This window comes from Epinephelus moara, chromosome 20 (assembly GCF_006386435.1).
Source record: "Epinephelus moara isolate mb chromosome 20, YSFRI_EMoa_1.0, whole genome shotgun sequence".
In the NCBI taxonomy this organism is placed as follows: Eukaryota; Metazoa; Chordata; class Actinopteri; order Perciformes; family Serranidae; genus Epinephelus; species Epinephelus moara.
Window position 1 is genome coordinate 27440441 of NC_065525.1, and position 21255 is coordinate 27461695.

The window sequence follows — 21255 nt, forward strand, 5'->3', positions numbered from 1 at the left end:
CAAAAGTCATTGCAGAATGATAAATGGGAAGAATTTTTATTTGCATTTCAAAAGCAAAAATATATTTTATATAATCATTATTTCATCATAATTTTGTTAAACAGTGTGATGTATTATAAAAATAGATAAACATCAAGACAAACACTGATTGCAAATCTAGCCACAGCATGCTCACATTTCTCTGCTCTTTAAAATGTATGATATGGTAACAAGTTCATCTACTCATCATAATTTTAACATAAAAAGGAAACTATATAAAGCATGCAATGGCATTTTGCAGAAAAAGCACATCGCTGCCCAGCAGCATTTCAGCATCTCTCCTGTTTGTATTTTAAAAATCATCTTGCCATAATTTGACTTGGCAACTTCACAGCATCCAGAACTGTGGCAATAACTGGGGCGTTAAAATACCTAACCAAACATTACAATCCACAATGTGACACATTTTGCGACAGTAAACAACATCAAAAATCAGTACGGGTCCTCTTTTAAATTTTGATAAAGGCAGCAAGTAAACATCATCCCCACAAGCTGAAAGAAAAAAGAAGACACAAGGAACTTGTTAGCTCCACACTGCACACAGAAAAATCATTGTTCACAGTTCAGCTGCTGGGAGTTTGCACAACATTAACACATGATTTTCTCAGTGGTTAGTGCTTTACCTGTAGAAATGCAATCCCAATGCCCACTGCACCGAGAATATACAACTGACTCAAGATGAACTCCTCTAATTTCATAATGCAGCCTCCCTGGAAGCACGAGAGAGGACATAAATGAAAAACTCATTTTAATTTAACATTTATCCAGAGCCAAATGGACAGCTCTACCTACCTCCACCTTGTAGATGTTGGAGGGATGGTCCCTGCGGCCGCAGAGCTCACTGGGACTTTTACAGCAGCTATCAGGAACCAGCCGCTCGTTCTGTGCTGCCTGGATCCACACACAGTCGGCCCAGTCTGAGGAGTTGAAACTGCCACAACACTTGAACTGAGACAGAAAGATTAAAGATGAATGCTGACTAACATTGGCTTGTACTCACATGCAGGATAAAGGGACACATTTAATGTTATGTGATCAAACTGTCACTGATTTGAGTGGTGGTACTTTCTGTCAGCCTGACACTTAAATCAGACTCTCTTCCCCACCTCCTGCTGAAGCTTATCCACAGCCTGTGTGACGCTCTCCTCCCCCGGCTGCTGGTATTTCTGCTGCATGGTCTCCTTCAGGTTCTGCCTGAGCTCTTCATTCAGCTGCGAGAAAGAAAGCAGCACTTCAGTGATTACTCAGGAGAAAATCTGTTATCAGAAAATCCCCTCCCATCAATAAAAATAGCCTGTGGTCAAATTTCTTTCCTCCCCTGTTACATTCCTCTGTATCTGAGCAATGCCCTCACATAACTCAAAATATATGAGCTCCTCTGACCTCACTCCCTGAGCATTCTCCAAATAAATTTGCAAACAAAGACAGGTGTGTTGCTTGACCGACAAAGTGCAAACAAACCATTTTATATCAGCCTGTTGGAGAAACAGTTTGATATTAAAATGGAAACAGGTGGCAGCAGATTACCTGGTAGCAGAGAGGGAAACACTGGAGCAAGAAGAAGGGGGGGAAGAAAGAGATGTGTGAGAAGGGTGGAAAAACAGCACAAATGAAGAACATACACAGAGAGGCATGCAGAGAAGAGCTCACAACGGAGAGTGAAGCAACTGGGGCATTTTATAGGTGGTAAAAAGATTTAAATAAAGATGATTGTGGACAAGGAATGATGTTTGAAATCACATTAAGGGATTATAGAATGATGAAAAACACAGAAAGTACATACAGAAGGAAAAGACAAGGCCAGATTTGTAATTTCTGCAGTGATTTAAACAAAAAATACAATCAGGTGGTCATGCTGTACAAGAACTTTATATTTAAAATTATATTAATATCTGTTGCTATTCTTTGTTCAAATATGTACAAACAGAAGGTAAAACATTCACCTCTTGGTAAGTAATGTACGCCAGCACACCAGCAATGATTTCCAGGAGGAAAACACACAGCAACAAGACCAAATACTGCAGAGGAGGGACATGAAATGAACAAAAACACAGCTGTGAATAAACTGAAGATGAAAAACATTATTCAGATGGTGCTTCAGTTTATTTTTGTTCTAAAATATGATACATGAGCAGTGAAAGTACCTGTGCATGACTACAAAAACAGAGAATAACTGATTAAACTGTGGCAAAGGAAGTTACGCATCACAAAGGTCGTGGTGAACATGAAAATAGACATAACGTCACAGAGCTCGTGCAGTTTTGCTTCTGTATTATATCCTCTCACTTGTGTCTGTCTGTCTCTCTCTCGCACTCTTCAGTCGAAGCAGACGCCTGTGATGCCCCTCATTCCTCTGGCATGAGCTGCACTCTAAATCTAAACTCTTAAAGACACACCGTGCATGACTTTGTCTGTTATATCTGACAGTCATGCCTGTCTGACATAATGAGCTGCGCTGAACGCAGGCAGACGAGACAGAAGGTCACTGAGGATTATCTTTCAACACACCAGGTAGTGTGTGTATAAACAGGAACTTAGAAGTGTCTGATTCAAATGGGGTTAATTCTTCAGTGTGTTGGAGTGAAACTAACACTTCTCTGTCACAGGGCAGTGTTTCGTGTGTCTGATTCATCTTACCACAATCAACAGACTCCTCATCTCCTTCAGAGTCGCACAGCATCCAATGATCCCGGTCACTATCACAATGACCCCGGCAGCTATCAGGATGTAAGCCGAGGCCGAGTAGAGGCTGGAGCTCAGTAAACTGATGTAGTCGCTCTTATCCACCAGAGTCCACACTCCCACTGCCAGCACGGCCCCTCCTGCCAGCTGAGAGAACGCAGCTATCAGAACAACTCAAACCAGATGCTCACATCAAGAATGCACCACATTATTTTATTTTCTTTTTCCAGGCTCCTAAAATGTGACAGTGATGTAAACAAGACAACGCCTTATTGTTTTATTGTCAGCCTCGAGAGACTGTCAGCTAAATTTGTTTTTATATGTGTTAGACATAAATCACAGTCTTGTGTTTTAGTGCAAGACCTGACTAAATCTTAAAACCTAGAGGCAAGAAAATTAAAGACTTAAAGAAATTAAAAGTTATGATATTGGTATATTTGATTGTCTCTGTCATATATTATAACTTTTAGTGCATTGCAGACACAAAATGACAATTTGGAGCATCAAATTACACTTTTTTCTCAAATATACTTTAGGAAGAAGTTGGGGGTTTTTTCATCCGTGAGAAACAATAGAAATTGTGTGAGCTGTAAACTGATTCAGTGGCACAGAACGAAAATCTACTAATGGTATTAATAATTATAACAGCACCGGTGGGACCAAGTCACTGTTTCTCAAGCCACAAGTAAGTCTCAAGTCTTTGCATTAAAGTCCCAAGTCAAGTCCTGAGTCCTAAACTTTGAGTTTTGAGTCCTTAACAAGTCATTATGTGCTCTTGACTAAATGTAACGCCATTTTAACAACAGAATAATAATATATTACATTTACAATAGGTATCAAGTATTTTCAAGTCAAAAGGCTCAAGTCTAACAGAAATCATGAGTCACTGGTATTCAGGTCCAAGTCCAGTTGCCTTTTTTTTCTTTTTTCTTTTTTGTCAAGTCCAGTCTAAAGTCATTAGATTTGTGACTTGAGTCCACACCTCTGTTTCGCTGTATAATATACATTAATCTGTGGCATTTGAACAAACACATGCCTTTAATGCTATAAGTAAAAGTTGACTATTACTGCTGGCAGTGTTTATAATTATAACAGCAGAGGTGGGACCAAGTCATTGTTTTTCAAGTCACAAGTAAGTCTTAAGCTTTTGCACTGAAGTCTCAAGATAAGTCCCAAGTCAAGTCCTGAGTCCTAAACTTTGAGTTTCAGGCCCTAAACAAGTCATAATTCGCTCTTGACTTAATGTAATGCCATTTTAACAACATAATATTAAAAAAAATACATTTACAAAAATCAAAAATGTATTTTAAATGTTGTATTTATTTGTTAAAACAAGTTTGTTGGAAGTTGCTTCATCAATGTCTGTAATTTTCAACCTGCATGTTTTGCATACTTGCAGTTCGGTTTTTGTTGACCACCACGTGTTTTTATTTTTACATGAAGAAATTCTTTGGTATCATTTTTTCCATCTGGTGCTCAGTAACGTAACATTAGTTCTTCATGGTTCTCTCCTGCAACTTGATAGTATGCTGTCGAATTGGGTCTGGAGAATGAAGTGTGGACTTGCTGTGAATGAATAGTGTTAACTTTAGTTTACACAGGAAATGAATGGATTGTGGCACACTATTTATTGCTTTAATGATTTTATTAGAAAGGACAGGATGAGCGCAAAAGGATAGGAGAGAGGGGATGAAATGCAGCAAAGGGCCACAGGTCAGAATCACACCCACGGGTGCTACAGTAAGGACATAGCCTTTGTACGTGGGGCGACCACTCTACCAGGCGAAGTACTGAGCGCCCCAGAACTTTTTTAAGTACCTTTTTAAATTTGAATTGGCATAACATTTTAATCTTTGATCTTAAGGGAAGGTGTCAAGTATTTTCAAGTCAAAAGGCAAGTTCAAGTGAAGTTACGAGTCATTGGTGTTCAGGTCCAAGTCGAGGTGCAAGTCTTTTTTGATTTTGTCAAGTCGAGTCTAAAGTCATTAGATTTTTGATTTGACACCTCTGTTTAGTCGTATATTAAACATTAATCTGTGACATTTGAACAAAGGCATACCTTTAATGCTATATGTAAAAGTTAACTCTTACCACTAATGGTATTAATAATTATAATAGTATCCAATAGAGCTTCTAACAGAGGGGTTTGTTGTCTTAAATGCAGATCAAATCTGAACACGTCCTTTTTTACTTACCCAGAAAAGAATGTTGAAGAGAAACAGTAGATATTTCAGACAAATAGTCCCACAGGTGTGTGCTTTTTCACCTCCCATTCTGAAATAAAAAGAAATAATGTATATGTTAGTACACTGCAGGTTGATGTGCACACAGGGAGAGCGTTACCACATAGAAAACTTTCTGGAGAAGATTAGACAACACAGCTCACCTAGGGAATGAATACCAGATGCTGAGAGGAGGTCACACCCTCCAACACTGCTTTCATACAGTGAAGATTATTATCACACAATTTACTATCTTTACACTCTCATGATGGCGAACTAAATCCTATTAGTGCTGTATCTGATTGAGACTAGTCAGTTGTGGTGTACATGTAGGATTTTCCTCTTTCAGTCTAGTTTAGTTCCAGGTTTGGTGTGAAAAGGTGATTTACTGGTTGACATTCTAAAAGCATACATTTCATTTTCTGACATGTTTTAAGATTTTCTATGTGGTACTTTTGAGTAATGTTACACAAGACCAAAAGTAAAAGGTGCATTTTACACTTGTTTTGACAGAGCAATGGAGAGAGCTCAAAGATGAAATCAAATATGTTGTGGGACAAACATACTTAACAACTTGTGTCACGTTATCCAGCACACATATATATACGTCCAACCATCCCAGTAACTTAACCTGGTCTTCTCACACTCCAGTGGTACACTGTTGACTTTTAACTCTTCACTTTATGAATTCAAAGTCTGTTTTTATCCTAACCTAGACTGAACTTAACTCTGCTTCTATTTTAGGAAAAGTTGTGCCCCTGAGCATCACGAGAGATGGTGACTTTAGGGATCAGTGAACACTCTCTTTAAACATGAAAAACAAACCAAGGCAGAGTGAAGGGACAATAACTACAAAACATTAAAATATCCTTGTTGTTTCCCAGGCACAAGACAAAATACTCCATGTGTAAATGTGACTGTCCAGCTGCATGACAACATCTCCCAATGGTCATAATCTGAGTTATTTTTAACTCATTGTGTCATGGAAAAACTGCTCTCCTTTTCCGCTGAGATTAAAATACTCCTACCTGATTTTAGACGGTGGGCTGTGAAGGATGTAGATTATCGGGGTAATGTCTTCCCAGATCGCACCAGCCCCAGTGTCAACGTGCTGCTGTTCTCTGAAGGTTAACTGCAACAGTGTTAGTTGACACTCAGACCAGAGCCTCCTACTCAAGCGTCTGAGCGTCTGTCCTCTTTTGGCACAACAGGCAGCTCGCCCCTCCGCACACAGGCTATATGGAGGACATGGCTGCCCCCAGCTGGTTTCTCACGCATATGAGCTCTAAAGGAAAGGTGCAGCTTGTAAGATGTTGTTCAAATAAAAAAAAGACTATGACAACAAAGGGGTCATCAAAAATATATTTTATTGTATGGATTATATACAAACATTGCACATACTGTTCAGTCAACGTGTTCAGAGAAAAAAAAACACAGTTTGTGTCATGAAATGATTTAAGTGACCTCATGACTTCGGCCTTTTCAAGTCTTTTCAAAAGCCTTCTGTTGTCTGTTTATGCACAGCAGCCTCTTTTTGGCATGTCCTCAGTCAGTGAAAGTGCTTCTTCACGCTGTCGATCATGCTGGGAGACCAACATCCTATGATGCACAAGATGTTTGAATCATTGTGCAGCACAAACCACATTTGAGAATAACAGTTAACTGCTGCCTGGTGTTATCTTAGCTGTGAGATGAATTACACTCAGATGCCAGTTTATCAGGTGCATCACTTCTATAGCCATGACAGTAGACTAAATATGAGAAATGGTGCTGAAACAATAAGTTGATAAATCGATTAGTAACTGACGTGAATGAATGGTCAACAAACATTTTTTAATTTCAGGGCCTCAGTCATGATGATTTGCTACTTTTCTGCTTTTGCCAGACAAAACAAGCTGAATACGTCACCCTGGGCCCAGTTGTTCAGAAGTAATCTGATTAGATTTTAGCTTTTAAATTGGATCAGATCTTGAAATGGGTTGTTTGGGATTCTGATATTGGATTAGTGGTTTTAAAGCTTTTTGTGCCAAAGGGCACACCAAAGGGCAAGCCAAAATCTCAAGGCACACCACAATAGCTTCTATAACATGTGTTATCACTCTTATTATGACATAAGACAATAAAAATAAGAAAAAATAAGACAAGTAGCTTTCGTGATACTGTCTACTTCTACTCTACTTTCTTTTCTTTCGGTGGTAGGTCATCTTTGCTGGTGCTTTGTTGTAATTTGCTCCGTACATTAAAGCGATCCATTGTCCCACTCACGGCTTTCTCCTTTTAGATGTTGTCATTCCTCACACTGGCTGCCAATCAGGGCTTTAAATGTGTACCACACTTGAAATTCCCTTGCACAAACATTCTTATGTTTAAACTGAATTAAATTATATATATATTTTTTTTAATTTAGAGTTTGCCTCTTTATTGGGAAATGGGTGCGCACAACACACTGATACAGTCATTTAAAAATTCATTGATAACTTTTTGTACAGGCCAAGTTAAATATTGGAACAATAGGCTAATGTGTGGTTATCACAAAATCCCACGGCCACGGCACACCTGGATTGGCATTACGGTACATTAGTGTGACTCAGAACACCATTTGAGAACCACTGGATTAGACCACATTATCTAGTTCTGGTTTTGATCTGGATCAAACCTTAAAAATGTGTTGTTCCAAACTTTTTAGTAGGATCAGGATGCCTTTGATCCAAAAAATCTGGATTATCCTGACCCCAGCAGAAGGGTGGATTCAGGGTGGATTTCAGAAACAAAATGTAATAGAACTATTACATTGGTCAAATGGATTATATTATGCACTTAATTTGTTTAACAGTCACAGTGTTAAAGTAGATAAAGTAGACATTAACCCCCCCGCCATGGGGTTGTATTAGACTGCACACAAACTGGTAACTGAGTGTATTTCGGCTACAGTGACATATTCAGTGCATCAACAAAATGCCAAAAATACTGCTGGATCCCAATGTGAATGTTATAAAACAAAGAAATAAGATGCCATACTCAGCCAGATAAGTCATCAGCTCCTCCACGTTACGTCCAGTTCTGGCACTGCACTCATAAAACAAAGCTTGGTGCTGCTGTAGAAACCAAAAAATTTATTTTATTTTTAATTTATTTCAGGTGATCTTCCTTAGCAGTGTGAGTAAATCTCCGCAAAAAGTACTTTGAATATTCAAATGTGCCTCACCTCTGCTAGTCTCTGCCCCTCACTTGTTGTCACCTCTCTGCTGTGCCTGTCTGCCATGTCCAGCTTGTTGGCCAGCAGCATCAGTACCGCACCCTCACACATCTTCTCCTGGGACACACATTCAACAGGTTTCAATACACACTCCTTAAAGTGGCTTTTCATTAAAGGTCCAGTGTGTAGAGTTTAGTGGCATCTAGCAGTGAGGCTGCAGACCTAAAACTTCCTGCGTGCAAAGTGTGTAGGAGAACTACAGCAGCTGCCACAAAAACATGAACAGCCCTATCTAGAGCCAGTGTTCAGATTGTCTGCTCTGGGATACTGTATAACAACATGTGTTCAACATCTGTGTGAGGAGAACCCGTTTGTGAATTTGCATTACCCAGGATGGCGAAGGCATGACCTTGCTCTGCCTCTGATTGGCTTACCTTGATATTCTTACCCTAACCATAACCAGTCCCACTCCTGATTATACACTAATGAAAAAACATAGCTATGAGCTAAATCCTGCACACTGGACCGTTAAGTCACTGGTTCTGCAGTGTTGGTGAATTTAACTGACGTGTGCCACAGGCATCAGCTGTAACACACAAACCAAAATGTCCGCAGGCTCTTACCTTTGCTATTTGCCACTTCATTTATCACTCACAAATATTTACAACCTTTCTTGGACTTAGGTACAGCTACAATTTGGTAGCCTAACTAAATTTAGGTTACTGGCAGGCAACCTGCAGATGCCATGGACACATGGATGGATTACTGAACGTGCCTACTGGGCACATGTCCAGGAGCCCAAAGTGTCAACCCCCCTCCCTGGTCTGCACCTGCAAACTGTCACTCAAATTAACAAGTATCAATCAGGAAGACTCAAAAGGACTGCACACAGACACATCAAGACCACAATGAGAAGCAAAGGAACTGCACAGAGACACTTTTGCATGTCTCTGCCCAGGGGCCCATTGTCTCATAATCCACCCACGCAAGGCCATGGTCAAAAAACTGTATGTCCTTCTGGCATGTAACACAGCTGGCTGTGATTACCTTCCTTTTATAAAAGTAGTTTCATTACAGGTAACTGCCACCCAGTGTACAAAAAGTATATTATATAATAAATAAATAAATAAACAGAGGCAAACAGATAAATGGCTCTTACGCTCTTACTAGTGTGAAAAAAAATACATTAATGGGGAGGAAAGCTACGACATGTTCTACAGACATCAGACAAAAATAACCCCCCAAAACAAAAAGACAAATCAGAGTTGAGATTCATCACCCAGGTGGCATTAGTGTCAATGACCTGCATCTGTAATCAAATTAGGACAAACTGTTTTGCATGTTTTTCCATCCAACCCTCCATGACGTCTCCACCTGCTGACCTTCACAGAGTCCATCCACCCTCTCACAGCGGCAAAGGAGGAGGCTTGAGTGATGTCATACATCGCAAGGATGCCGTCAGCTTTACGGTAGTACTGCTCAGTGATGCTGCGAAATCTGAACAGACATGAGTGAAAGGAATGAGAAAAATCAGAATTACTGCTTCGCTGTTGTATGCCTTTGAAAATCAGCCAAGATGCAGTTACAGTTTACGATCATGTCTGTGGAAACACTGATGCTTCACACACATCTTAAACTGTGCAGCACTGAAGATCTATACAATCAGCACAGTTTTAAGCAGGGCACCAAAGATTAGAGATACAAATTCAGTATCTGTTTCTTCTGTTCCTGAGATACGACATTGAATAATGGCCAGAGAAGTGTATTTTCAGAATATTATGTTGTCACAATGAAGTTGAACTTTGACCTTTTGGATACCAAATGTCATTATTTCATCATTTTATCCTGTTAGACATTTGTGAGAAATGCTATCATAATTAGCATGTAGATTCCTGAGTTATGGCCCATAAAATGTTTTGTGAGGTCACAGCAACCTTGACCTTTGACCATCAAGGTCTAATCAGAGTTCAAGGGGACATTTGTGCCAAATTTAAAGAAACTCCTTCAGGGCGTTCTTGAGAAATCGCATTCACAAGAATGGTTCGACTATGGCTCTTTCCAGTGCAGAGGCATAAAATGCTTAAAAAGTTATCAAGTGGCAAAAAAGAGATTTTACAGCTCAAATGGTGTGGCGTAATATATGTATGGTCAGAAAAAGCGCACGACTTGTAAACATGTGAATACACTGTGTTCCATCTGACCTCTCCTGTCCTGCAGTGTCCCACAGCTGCAGTGCGATGGTGATGCCACCCAGACTTAAAGTCTTCATCTGGAAGTCTATACCTGGAAGCAACAGAGACTCAGAGTATCAGACACTACTTATAACAACACTCTGGAGCATTTTAATAAATGTGAAAGAGTGATAACAAAAGTAAAGCTTACCCACAGTGGCACTCATTTTACTGGAGAAGTGTCCCGTGCAGTAGTGCTGGATGAAGGAGCTCTTACCCACCCCTGAGTTACCCAGGAATACCACCTTGAACACTTGCTGAGGACTGACAAGTGTGCTCTAAAATTCAGGTAAAGGCACCAAACTTAACATTTTGACATCAGTTGTTTTTTTTTTTTGTTTTTTTTTTGCGTTTAAGAGGATGCACATACAATCTAGTGCTGCATTTGCGTGTGCAAAGAACAAAAGCCTCCCATATTTCCATTATTAAAAATGTCTCTAGCTGCTTCAGCTGTTATAAAATGGATGTATTTGGGATTCATGTATTTGTAAATTTAATATGTTCCCTACCTGAGTTGTTTGCACCTGTTCAACATTTTCACACCTGACTCTACGTGACGGTTGGTGTCGCTTGGATGAATTTGTCAGCTCTGTGTCTTTGTCCTGCTTCAACTCATCGGATGAGCTCAGCTGTCTTCAGAATCAACGAATACACAGAATTAGTTGCTTCCTCAGGCAGTTTGTGTCGTGGTAAATGTGCTATCAGATGTGTTTAGTCATACAAACCTTTTCAACGGCTTCTCCTGCTGTATGTAGTTACCTATGATTGACCCTTTCTTCTGCAAAGGCTTTGTGACATTTGGACTCTAAAGGGTTTTTGTGGAAAGTGAGGCAGAAGAAATGAATAGAATTAAGATTTTTTAATATCTGTTTTTTCTACTATAAATATATGTGTTTCCTAGGAACATTATGTAACATCGTAGTAATACTTATAGCTTCACACAGGCAGATTAAATAGGTTTAAAAAGCAAGAATTCAGTCCAGTAGTGACATTTATTCTGCTGCAAAGATGTTTAACATCATAATTATTTGTAAGCAATACACTTTGTTTGATTATAAATTATATGGCAAGACAAAAAAACAAACAGGAAATAAACAACAGGTGTTCACTGTGTTACGGTCAATGTGGTTTCTTGAATAAATATTTGTATTCTTTGTTGAGAAACTTAAATGAAGAGTGATTCTTGGAAGTTCAAATAAAATACAAAACTTAGCCACTGGCACATATGAACATGGGTGGGATGAAGGGGAACCTGCTAATAGATTAGCATTTTATAAATTACAGTAATAAAAATCTGTATTAGTTTGGTAAATACTGACCCTCTTTAGTTCACCTGCATAATAGTGCAATGTACAGTATCATTTATAAACATGTAAAACTCTCTTCTTCAAGCTGACACAGACAGAATAAATGTCTCTTCAACAAAATCCTTCACTTCACTGAGCTACAAGAGAAAAAAAAACATCCCTGATGTCGCAAAAATCCCAAACAGGGTCAGTGAACACATGCTCAATCAATAACCAACAATAACAGCTGCCCATATAAATAATCATTGTCCAGAGGATGGAGTAAAGCATGAAGCCAATCCAAGACTTAGCTTAGGTTGGATAAATCGGCTGAGTCCACGGGATACAAAGGTCTTCACTGAGGTAATAAGTTAATGGCAGAGGAGGACGGACAGTGCGTCTGTGACTAACCGTCCTCTGAGACTGTTGGGCGTCTTTCTCATCTCGCAGCCGCTTGTTCATATCCCTGACACAAAGAGAGAAAATCACTCAGAAACAACATCACACAGGCTGATGTGCAGAGAGGCGAGAGGTGGAAACAGCAGCAGTAAAGCCTCACCTCAACAGCTCCAGTTGTCTCAGGAGACTGTCCTTCTCTTTCTGCATGTTCCTCGACACCTTCATCACATTCCTACAGTGAAGCAAACAAAAGATTGTTAAAGTTTGTTCTATATTTCTTTTATTGTCAAGAAATCCAAGGAAAAGACCAAAACCAGCAATTATTCATCAATCCTTCTCAGTACTGCCTGTGTAGCCAAAGCCTGATAGAACTTATTTCTTTGTGTCACAGATTATTAAAAACACATCTGCAACATGACCAAACTGTTGCTCTGAGCACTCTGACACCCACCATCAGGGGTGTTTGGGCTGGCCGAATTCAAGCCGCTACAGCTGAAGGTCTGAGTCCCAAGCTGCTGCCAGGGAAGCAGTCCACAGCAGCAGGGAGCAAGGCGAAGGGACTGTGGTGTGGCTAACATTTGCTAAGTCTTGTCTGATATGTGGTCTGATAAACAGAAGGAGTGCGGGGCAAGGAGGAACTGAGCGAATGAGCTGCGTGAAACTGTACAATAAAATAAGATTAAATAAATGAATGTATGGGAAACACTGGGTTACTGTATTAAGCACATGCATATATTTGCCCCTGGTTGTCCAGTGGGAGGGGCTTAGGACAGAGAGGACGGGGGTGGGGCTGCTGGAGGAGGGTGTTTTGTCAAATTTTGCCTTTTTAATTTATTTATTTATTTTGCTTGCAGTTTCTGTAACACTTGCTGTTTTCCGAGGTGAGGTTGTTTGCCCCACGCTCAACCCCCAACCTGGAGGACCAGTGCTGCTTTTTGTCCGGACCCTCCCCCATGACCTGCCCGGCTTGGTTAGACCTGCCAGGGGCCTTAAGCCCCCGCTGGTATAGCTCACGGGATCTTTGAGACACGCAAGCCTCCCCACCACGTCAAGGTAGCAGCCCGGGAGGGGCCTTATGCCCCAGCCGGGACACAGAGGATAAGTAAGTGAGTAAATTTATTTTGCCTTTTCCAGATTTTTGCCTACCCCAGCTTTAATCCATGACAGAAAATAGTCCCCAACAATACACTTATACTTAATTCATTCCATCAATTTACTTCTGTTTGGGTGATGTTTGCTAAAATTATAGCACCCAGCTGTTTTATGTTACTGCTTAACAACCTTTTTTTAAAACTGAAACTATACAGTTGAGAGCTGTTTGTAGACTCGTGTTTAGGGATGAACGTTTTTTGGTCTAAGCGCTACATACGTGACAAAGAAGTCAGTGAGTAACTGAGACACAGACTAACTTGCTGTTGCTTTGGTCTTTTCATGAGACTGGTTGACAAAAAATACAGAATTATGCCAGCTGTCTCCTTAAAAAAAACAAAAAAACACCTGGTATTCTTGCAAATATGATCAGATCAGCTGCCAGTGACATAGAAGTCATTTACTCTCAACTGAGAAAACAAGTCTGAATTATTGTTTCATATTTTCTCCACATTTGAGGATTTTTAAACTTGTCTGACCTGAAAAAGTTTTACATGTTTTTAAATTAATCTCACATTGGCTTTAGTAACTTTTTTCTGGTCTTGATCAGAAAAACAGCCCGCAGCTCGTTTAACTGGCAGCGAGAAGAAATCATGTGATTCCAACGTGTGAAGATTTTGTTTTGGAGCAAAGCAGTCAAACATTTCTCTCTGTTTCGAGATGTGCTAATGAAATAAAATGATAACCATTATCATTAGTAGTAAAAATAATTTACCACAAGAAGAGACAGTGTATGTGCTCTCACCTCTGTCTGTCCACTTGTTCCTGGGCGGCGCTGAGCTGCAGCAGGCTGAGCTGACCCAGAGCGGCCTGCAGCTGCTCTCTGCTGCTCTCCACCTGCTCCTGTAGATGGATGTTGAGGCTCCGCAGCTGCTGATTCTGCTCCTTGATGTTTGCCTGTTCAAAGCTCAGCTGCCGGAATCTGATCTCCAGCTTAGGATGAAGACAGGTCCTGTTGATTCGATCATTAAACTAAAACTCTTGATAAATAACAGCAGTGCTACATGTGGGCCTACCTCCTTCTGTTTGGCCAGTGTGTTCTCCAACTCTTGCTCCCTCATCTTCAGCTCCTCCCCAAGTTGTTGCTCTCTCTGCTTCTGTCTAACACCGTCCTTGATTTCACAATAAATTCATGAAATGCTGTTATGAGGATCACTTTTGTTAAATGGCACAAAGGCTTTACTAAGTAGCACACGTCTGTACCTGAGACAGCCGTTTCTCTCTCTCCTCTCTGATCTGGTTTTCCATTTCTTCATATATGGACCGAACAACCTGATCATGTTCGCTCTCCCGTCTAAAACAGAAAAACTACAGTTAAACGATTTTAGAAAACTCACATTTGAATGGGGTATAATGAGTTGCTCCACACATAAAGGCCAGTGGGAGGAAATTGTGACCTGCGTAGAGCTTGTTCCAGACTGTCTCTCTCTCTGATGGAGTCCTGTAACTGGGACACTGCGTGGATCAGGATGTTGTCCAGGACGCTCAGCAGCTCTGGTCTGTCCCTCTGGAGTTCACACCACAGAGAAGACAGCTCCTGCTGACTGACACCACAACACACAGCTGTTAAAGTCACCGCAGCACAACATGACTCATTTACATCACAAAAGGTTCTGAATTTTAACCCCAAACTGTATTTAAACAGTATGTGTGCACCGAGCTCAGGCTGCCCTACAGAGGCTAACCACAGTAATGACTGAAATTAAACGTTTGGTTATCTGCTTTATCTTGTGAAACACTTCCTGGTTCAATGTTGTTCTGTTCTAGAGAAAATCAGGTGTAAAAATTGCAGTAACAACAAAATTCAACCAAAACCCAAGGCAAACCGCAGTTTAAGTAGTTACTGCGCTCTACCTCAGGTTCCCAGGAGATTTGGGATTCTATCGAGCCAATGAAAACTGCAGTGAGCATATTACATCGAATAGTGAACAAGAGAATGAGGATGATACCAACATCTCTGATAATGAGACAATGACCATAGTAAGGTCAATGATGTAGATGGTAAATAGTTAATGGACTGCACTTGTTTACTGCTCCTCTAGTCTTCTGACCATTCAAAGCGCTTGTTAACCTGCACATACTCGTTGAAAAATGTTCTATCATTTAACATGACAGCATGGTACGGCAGCCCGAGTGCAAGGAGCAAAAACAAGCTCTCTAAGATTATCAACATTGCAGGGAAGGTGAATGGCAAGTCACAGAAACAGCTCAGCAATATCTTTGACAATGCTGTGCGCAGGAAGGCTAAACATATGATTGCCGATGCCTCACATCTATTACACTCACACATATATAAGAAGTCTGTTATTTCCTGTGCCATACGGGCAGTGAACACAGAATGACTGTATCAGGGAACACTACGATTTTTATAAGATGTCTATCTATCTATCTATCTATCTATCTATCTAGATATCTTTCACACCAACCAATCTCCCAACTAGTGGATGACCCGCTCTACCTCTGAGCCACAGCTGCCCCATGTCAGGTAATTTTAATCTAGGTCAAATGTGATGGTTTCAATATTACAACCAAATAATACCTGATGGTTGCTTAAATATTTCTCTGTTACTACTTTTAGAACAGACCTCTGTAAATAAAACAAACAAAATGAATCTAGTAAGAAATATTAGCAGTTATCATCAGACTATAAAACATCAGACATTAAAACTGTAGTTACTACAGTTAGTTACTTTGCCATAACCTATACAACTGTTTAAGGCGGTGGTGCAGTAAATACAATTTCAGTGAATTTTGGGAGGTTATGGGTCAAAACATTGATCATGTTTTTAGGCATAAAAATTACTTCTTGAATACCTATTTAATAAGTGCGTTAAAACTTGTCTACCTGTAACACATTTGGCTGAACAGTCAAAAAACTCAGTTTCAGTGTTTCAGTGTCAGGATAGTAACTTTGTAGGGCAGCAAAGATTTGAATCTTTTGCCCAAGAAACTAATTTTTAACTATTTTTTAGTTGTTTTCTTTAGTTTGTTTAAGGGAGAATAATATAAATATATTCAAAGCATACTGATATTTTCAAATCAATCCAAACAACGCCGCACTGTCCTTCAGCTTCTAGTAAATATGCAAACACTGCTATATATCACATGAATACAACAAATGGATGCTTCACATGTGTGCTAAATGTTCCAAATCTCAGTAGTTCAATTGTAAGTAGTATGCGAACCACCTAAACCTCCCCTCTACAAATATTTTGACGATACAGCCTACATTCAGTGGCCAGTTTATTAGGTACATCAGGCTAAAACTAAGCAGTCTAATACAACAGTCCTACAGTGAATCCTGCCTTCATGAAGATATAATGTTCAGTTTTGTTGTACTGCAGTATTCTGACAGGTGTGACTACTATTTTGTCCACCGTATTTAGCATTAGTTTGAGCTGAATGTGCCTTTAAATTGATCACAGATGGCGCTGTATTGTTGCTACGAAAGAAATCATGAGGAAATCTCAGAGGCAGTGATTTTGTGACAGTGATCTTACTCTTTGAAGAGTTTGTCAGCGCCCAGCTCCATCAGTATGTTCGCAAATCTAACTGCAGGGGGGTCCTGGGAGCAGTCCACCTGGTCCGTGTCCTCCTCTGCTTTGTCTTGACTCAGCTCAGTCGTGTCATCCAGTCCCACAAACTCACCTGCAGCACAGACAGAGAGAGATGCAGAGGAGAAGGGTTTAAAGTGTGTGGCGGATGCTTGTGAAAGAACAGTAGCTTTCCACAAAGACGTCATATTGGATACAGTTCTCAAAGCACTCACCAAGTCCTGCGTTGAACTCAGCAGGAGTAAGGAATCCATTGCTTTCTCGGTCCAGACTCTCAAACACCGTCTCCAGCTGTTCAGGGGACAGTGGCAACTCCACCTGTAGCCTCTGGACAGAAGAAGATGGAAAGTTCAAGACTCTACATTCAACCCAAATTCTTGTTATTCTACCACATCGGCTGCTCACCTGCATATCCCGCTTTGTGATGAACCCTTTCCCCTCTTTGTCACACAGCACAAACAGCTCCTTGGCCTTGCCCATGGTCTCTGCCTGCGGGCTTCCTGGCACTGCCTCCCGGGTGGTGGGTGAAGCCAGTGGACTACGTGCACCCCGGCTCAGCCTGGGGCTCCCAGCTGGTAGGCCCCGTATTCTGGGGCTCACTGGTACTGCCTCCCCACTGCCTTGACCCACCAGCACCTCACCATCATTCAGCCACTTAGACATTACTGCACAGAGCATGGGCGTAGAGTCAGTGTGCGTTTCATTTTGTATTATATACAAGCTGATCTCTTGGGTTGTCATTTGGTTGGAATGCTTTACTCTGTTTGTCCGGGAGTCATGAGAATTTGCAAAATAAGCGATTAGTGGATTGACAGAAAAATAATATGCAACTGTTTTGATAACTCATTGAACATTTCAGTCATTTTTTAACCATAAATAGTGAAAAGAATCCCAACCAGCTGCTGATTCCAGCTTCTCACATGAGAGGATTTCCTGCTCTTCTTTGTCATGTATCACTGTAAACTGAGTATTGTTGAATTTTGGACTTATTGTCGAACAAAAGGAAATATTTACGTGGACGGGGTTAATGTGGAGGTTGTGATTAGGGCTGCAACTGATTGATATTTTTCTCAATTAATCGATTAGTGGTTCCTCTGATTTCTCCAACATTACTTGGATAACTGGCAATTCTAGAGCTAATACATGCCAACGAGCGCTGACCTCAGGGGATGCATGCAGTTATCAGAAACCCGAAACCCACGAGGGCTAGTAGGGCAGCACGGTGATGCAGTGGTTAGCATTGTCACCTCACAACAAGAGGGTTCCTGGTTCGAACCCCGGGGTGGGGGAGCCCTTCTGCATTAGCCCTGTGATAGTCTGGCGACCTGTCCAGGGTGTACCCGCCTCTCGCCCTATGTCAGCTGGGATAGGCTCCAGCCCCCTGCGACCCTTAACAGGATGAGCTGTTATGGAAAATGAATAAATAATTGATAAGTGGTTTGGTCTACAAACACACAGAAAATGGTGAGTAACGTCAGTCGGTGTTTGTCATTGTCCAAGATGACGTCCTCAGATGTCTTGTTTTGTCCACAACCCAAAGATACTCAGTTTACTGTCATAGAAAAGTAAATAAACCAGAAAATATTCACATTTAAGAAGCTGGAATCAGACTTAAAAAGTGATTGATGACAAACTCATTAATCGATTATCAAATTAGTTTGTGGATATTTTAACAGTTTCGTCATTTCACAAACCAAACCAATTGTAAGAATGATAGGCAAGTGTAATCAATGATAAAAAAAAAACAATCATTAGACGCCTCACAGTATTATAACAGAGTTATTTAATTCTAGATACTATCAGTCTGAGGCATAATTAGAGATACTCACTTTTACTTTCTTGTTGAACTAAAATGAATTAAAAGACACTTTGGATCTTCTCTCTAAGTGCTGTAAGATATTGTGAGAAGCTGGCTCTGCAGGTCCTCCCTTGTCAAACATGAGGTGCAGAGCAAACTAAGCTGTGACTGTGCACATTATCTACAGCTGCTGTGATCATGTGTCAGACGTTTCTACACTCACTAAGATTTTATAGCTGTTTGAACTATCCAACATAATGTGGCATGTTATTTTACACATTTCTATAAAAAAATGTTAATGTTCCTAAGCAGAGCAACACACATATTTCATGCAGCGCAACCAGTGGCCGTCACTGTTTATTTAGAGGAAGAAAACTTAAATAAATATGATGCTGTCACTGTTTGTAGCGCGGATGACTTTGCACCAGGATGTGCGGAAGGTAAAAAACAGGATGGTGTCATGTGAGAAGAGTTTCTGTGTACTCGAAGGGGAGGGAGGATAGCCAGGGGAGAGGAGATGCAAATGAATCATTTGCAGTTGTTTGCATTTTCAGAAATGCCACAATTGCAAACAAATTTGACTCCTAAGAACTGCGTGGAAAAATAAGCCTCAGTATCTCCATAAACGTTCATAAAACACTGATTTATGACAGATGCAAACACTGGATGACATTTGTATCAGCATAAATCATACATGGTTTCATTAAAATAGAAATAGAAGCACGGATATTTCTGGAGGTCTTCAGGCGAAGGTGAACACTAAATTGAAATCTGTGTCAGTGTTTAATGAAATATAGCCTCTCCTTCCTATCTCTGCAGTCATGTAATCTATGAAGGTATAAAACCAGTGCTTAAAAAACAGTTTGTACTGATAATTGCTAGTAAAGCATCTTGCTGAGGATCTAAACTTCTCTACAAGATAGGAGATATACTGGGATCCAAGATAAGAGACTATGTAAACATTACATGTTAAGGATTTTAGTATGTCAATCAGCCAACAGCCATGCCAAAGGTCAAATAAACTCTCACACCTAACACACAATTTAGCAAGGTCGGTGTGTGAAGCAAGGTGGAGTCTCTCCCACAGTCAGGGAAAGTCAGTTTACAACACGTTGCAGGCTACAAAACTGTCAGTCACACTCAAAAAGGTCCAACATGTTCTGTGTTAACTTCCCACCGTCTGAGTATTTAAACATATGTTAGTTGTAAGCACAGTGACAGCTCTTGTTGAAGTCAGATTATCGTAGCAAAAAGTTTAACCAAAACTCAGCTGTGCAGCCTACAGTGAAACAAATCGCTTACATGCGTACAGTTTTGGAGCCTTGTCGCGAGCTGAGGTAACCAAAACCAACAGAGTGGAGTAATGCACATTTATTATTAAAGAGGAAAATAACCACACGCAACAGTTGGTTGGTTGTAGACGCACCACAGCGGAGACAGTGAACATGAACGTCTTAATATCTGTAAATGACTTATTACTTTATTACGTATCAAAAATAAGTTGTATAAACTTTTGGCTACTCACCCACGCTGTGCTGCTGAAGGCAGGTGTCTCTACCTTTGATCAGCTCACTGTGCTGCAGTGACGTACTGACGTTAGCCGCTGGGTGGCAGTGAGCGCAGAGAGGGATGGAGGGTTACCGTAATGATTGATGTAGTTCGAAGGCATATAATCTGCTATCCTAAACAGAGCCAGAGTGGTTTGCAGCTTGTCATCATGTCTTATAAGCTTTAAAGATTGTGTTTATCGTCTCAGTTTGACTATAAGAGATTCATATTCTGAAAGCCAAGACTTAATTAATCAAAAATTAAACAAAACACCAAATGACCAACAATCAAGATGTTGGCTTAAATCCATGTTTATCTGGAAATGAGCAGACTGATTTTGATAGAGCATATCAGTGTGTGTCTTAGTGGGGGGCCCTTGAAAAGTTAGGTTTTGTTTGCAATTTCCTATTTTTAACGCCCAGTTCACACTGGATGCAGAAGTGCTGATTTTCTGTGGAACACTGCCCGTTTGCTTTTCGGCGCCTGTATTATCCGATTGAGCTGTTCACACTGTGGCCCCAAGCTCGGCCACCAGCCCACGATCTGCAGTGATGGTTTCAGCATCTGGTCTATTTTTGCCGTAAGTGAAACACAGTCTATTTTAAGTATATATTAGATATGATATAAATGATCTCACTATGATTAATAATAGAATATGCACATCATGCTCCCACATATGTGTCAGTTGTGTCTAAGCAGGGAGCGAGAGAGACAAGCAGAGCCACACACACACACACACACACACACACACACACACACACACACAGAGATACTCATTTACAAGCACATGACACAAGTAGACAGAGAGAAAGCTCTACATGCGACTTAAACAGAGCAGAAAGCAGATTCTCTTGCTAAGCAGTGTGGAAAAATGCAATTTTGGTGTGAAATCAGGGTACTGCCACGTCCAGTGTGGACCCAGGGTTACTAGTACCATAATTATATTAGAATCAGGGAATAAATTAGTTAAAAAAAACTTAAGTTTGTATGAAAAATAGTGGAAGCTCTCTATGGGCCCTTGTTGTTGAAATTTGGGTTTCAAAAATGGGGCCCAGAGTCCAGTGCTATGCCTGGAGCATGCCACATATATAAAGTATTATTGGATTATATTTATTGATGCATTAATGTGTTCATCACTTTAATGTTGCAAC

General features: G+C 40.4%; 2 protein-coding genes across 5 annotated transcripts; both read right to left on the reverse strand.

The window, feature by feature from the left end:
- Positions 1-20: 20 nt before the first annotated feature.
- On the reverse strand, positions 21-6187 carry cd151 (CD151 molecule). 2 transcript variants are annotated; one of them, XM_050072380.1, is made up of 9 exons: positions 5972-6187; positions 4917-4995; positions 2677-2868; positions 1983-2057; positions 1567-1587; positions 1146-1250; positions 832-987; positions 663-749; positions 21-531 (listed from the first exon to the last, which is right to left on the reverse strand). In XM_050072380.1, exons 2-9 carry the CDS (start codon positions 4992-4994, stop codon positions 472-474), a joined length of 774 nt encoding a protein of 257 aa, XP_049928337.1. In that variant the 5' UTR covers position 4995; positions 5972-6187; the 3' UTR covers positions 21-471. The 2 variants fall into 2 exon arrangements, with proteins under 2 accessions (XP_049928337.1, XP_049928338.1); XM_050072381.1 differs by lacking the exon at positions 1567-1587.
- Positions 6188-6293: 106 nt separating this feature from the next.
- On the reverse strand, positions 6294-20142 carry cracr2b (calcium release activated channel regulator 2B). Of its 3 annotated transcripts, none has more exons than XM_050072377.1 (18): positions 20082-20142; positions 17164-17423; positions 16974-17085; positions 16705-16852; positions 14602-14748; positions 14408-14498; positions 14221-14316; positions 13950-14137; positions 12216-12287; positions 12068-12122; positions 11096-11175; positions 10880-11003; positions 10522-10648; positions 10341-10422; positions 9522-9636; positions 8149-8256; positions 7962-8038; positions 6294-6542 (listed from the first exon to the last, which is right to left on the reverse strand). In XM_050072377.1, exons 2-18 carry the CDS (start codon positions 17419-17421, stop codon positions 6458-6460), a joined length of 1965 nt encoding a protein of 654 aa, XP_049928334.1. In that variant the 5' UTR covers positions 17422-17423; positions 20082-20142; the 3' UTR covers positions 6294-6457. The 3 variants fall into 3 exon arrangements, 2 of the variants coding, with proteins under 2 accessions (XP_049928334.1, XP_049928333.1); XM_050072376.1 differs by lacking the exon at positions 20082-20142 and adding an exon at positions 18588-18607; XR_007571794.1 differs by lacking the exons at positions 6294-6542; positions 20082-20142 and adding an exon at positions 18588-18607 and having other exon boundaries at positions 9514-9636.
- Positions 20143-21255: the final 1113 nt, after the last annotated feature.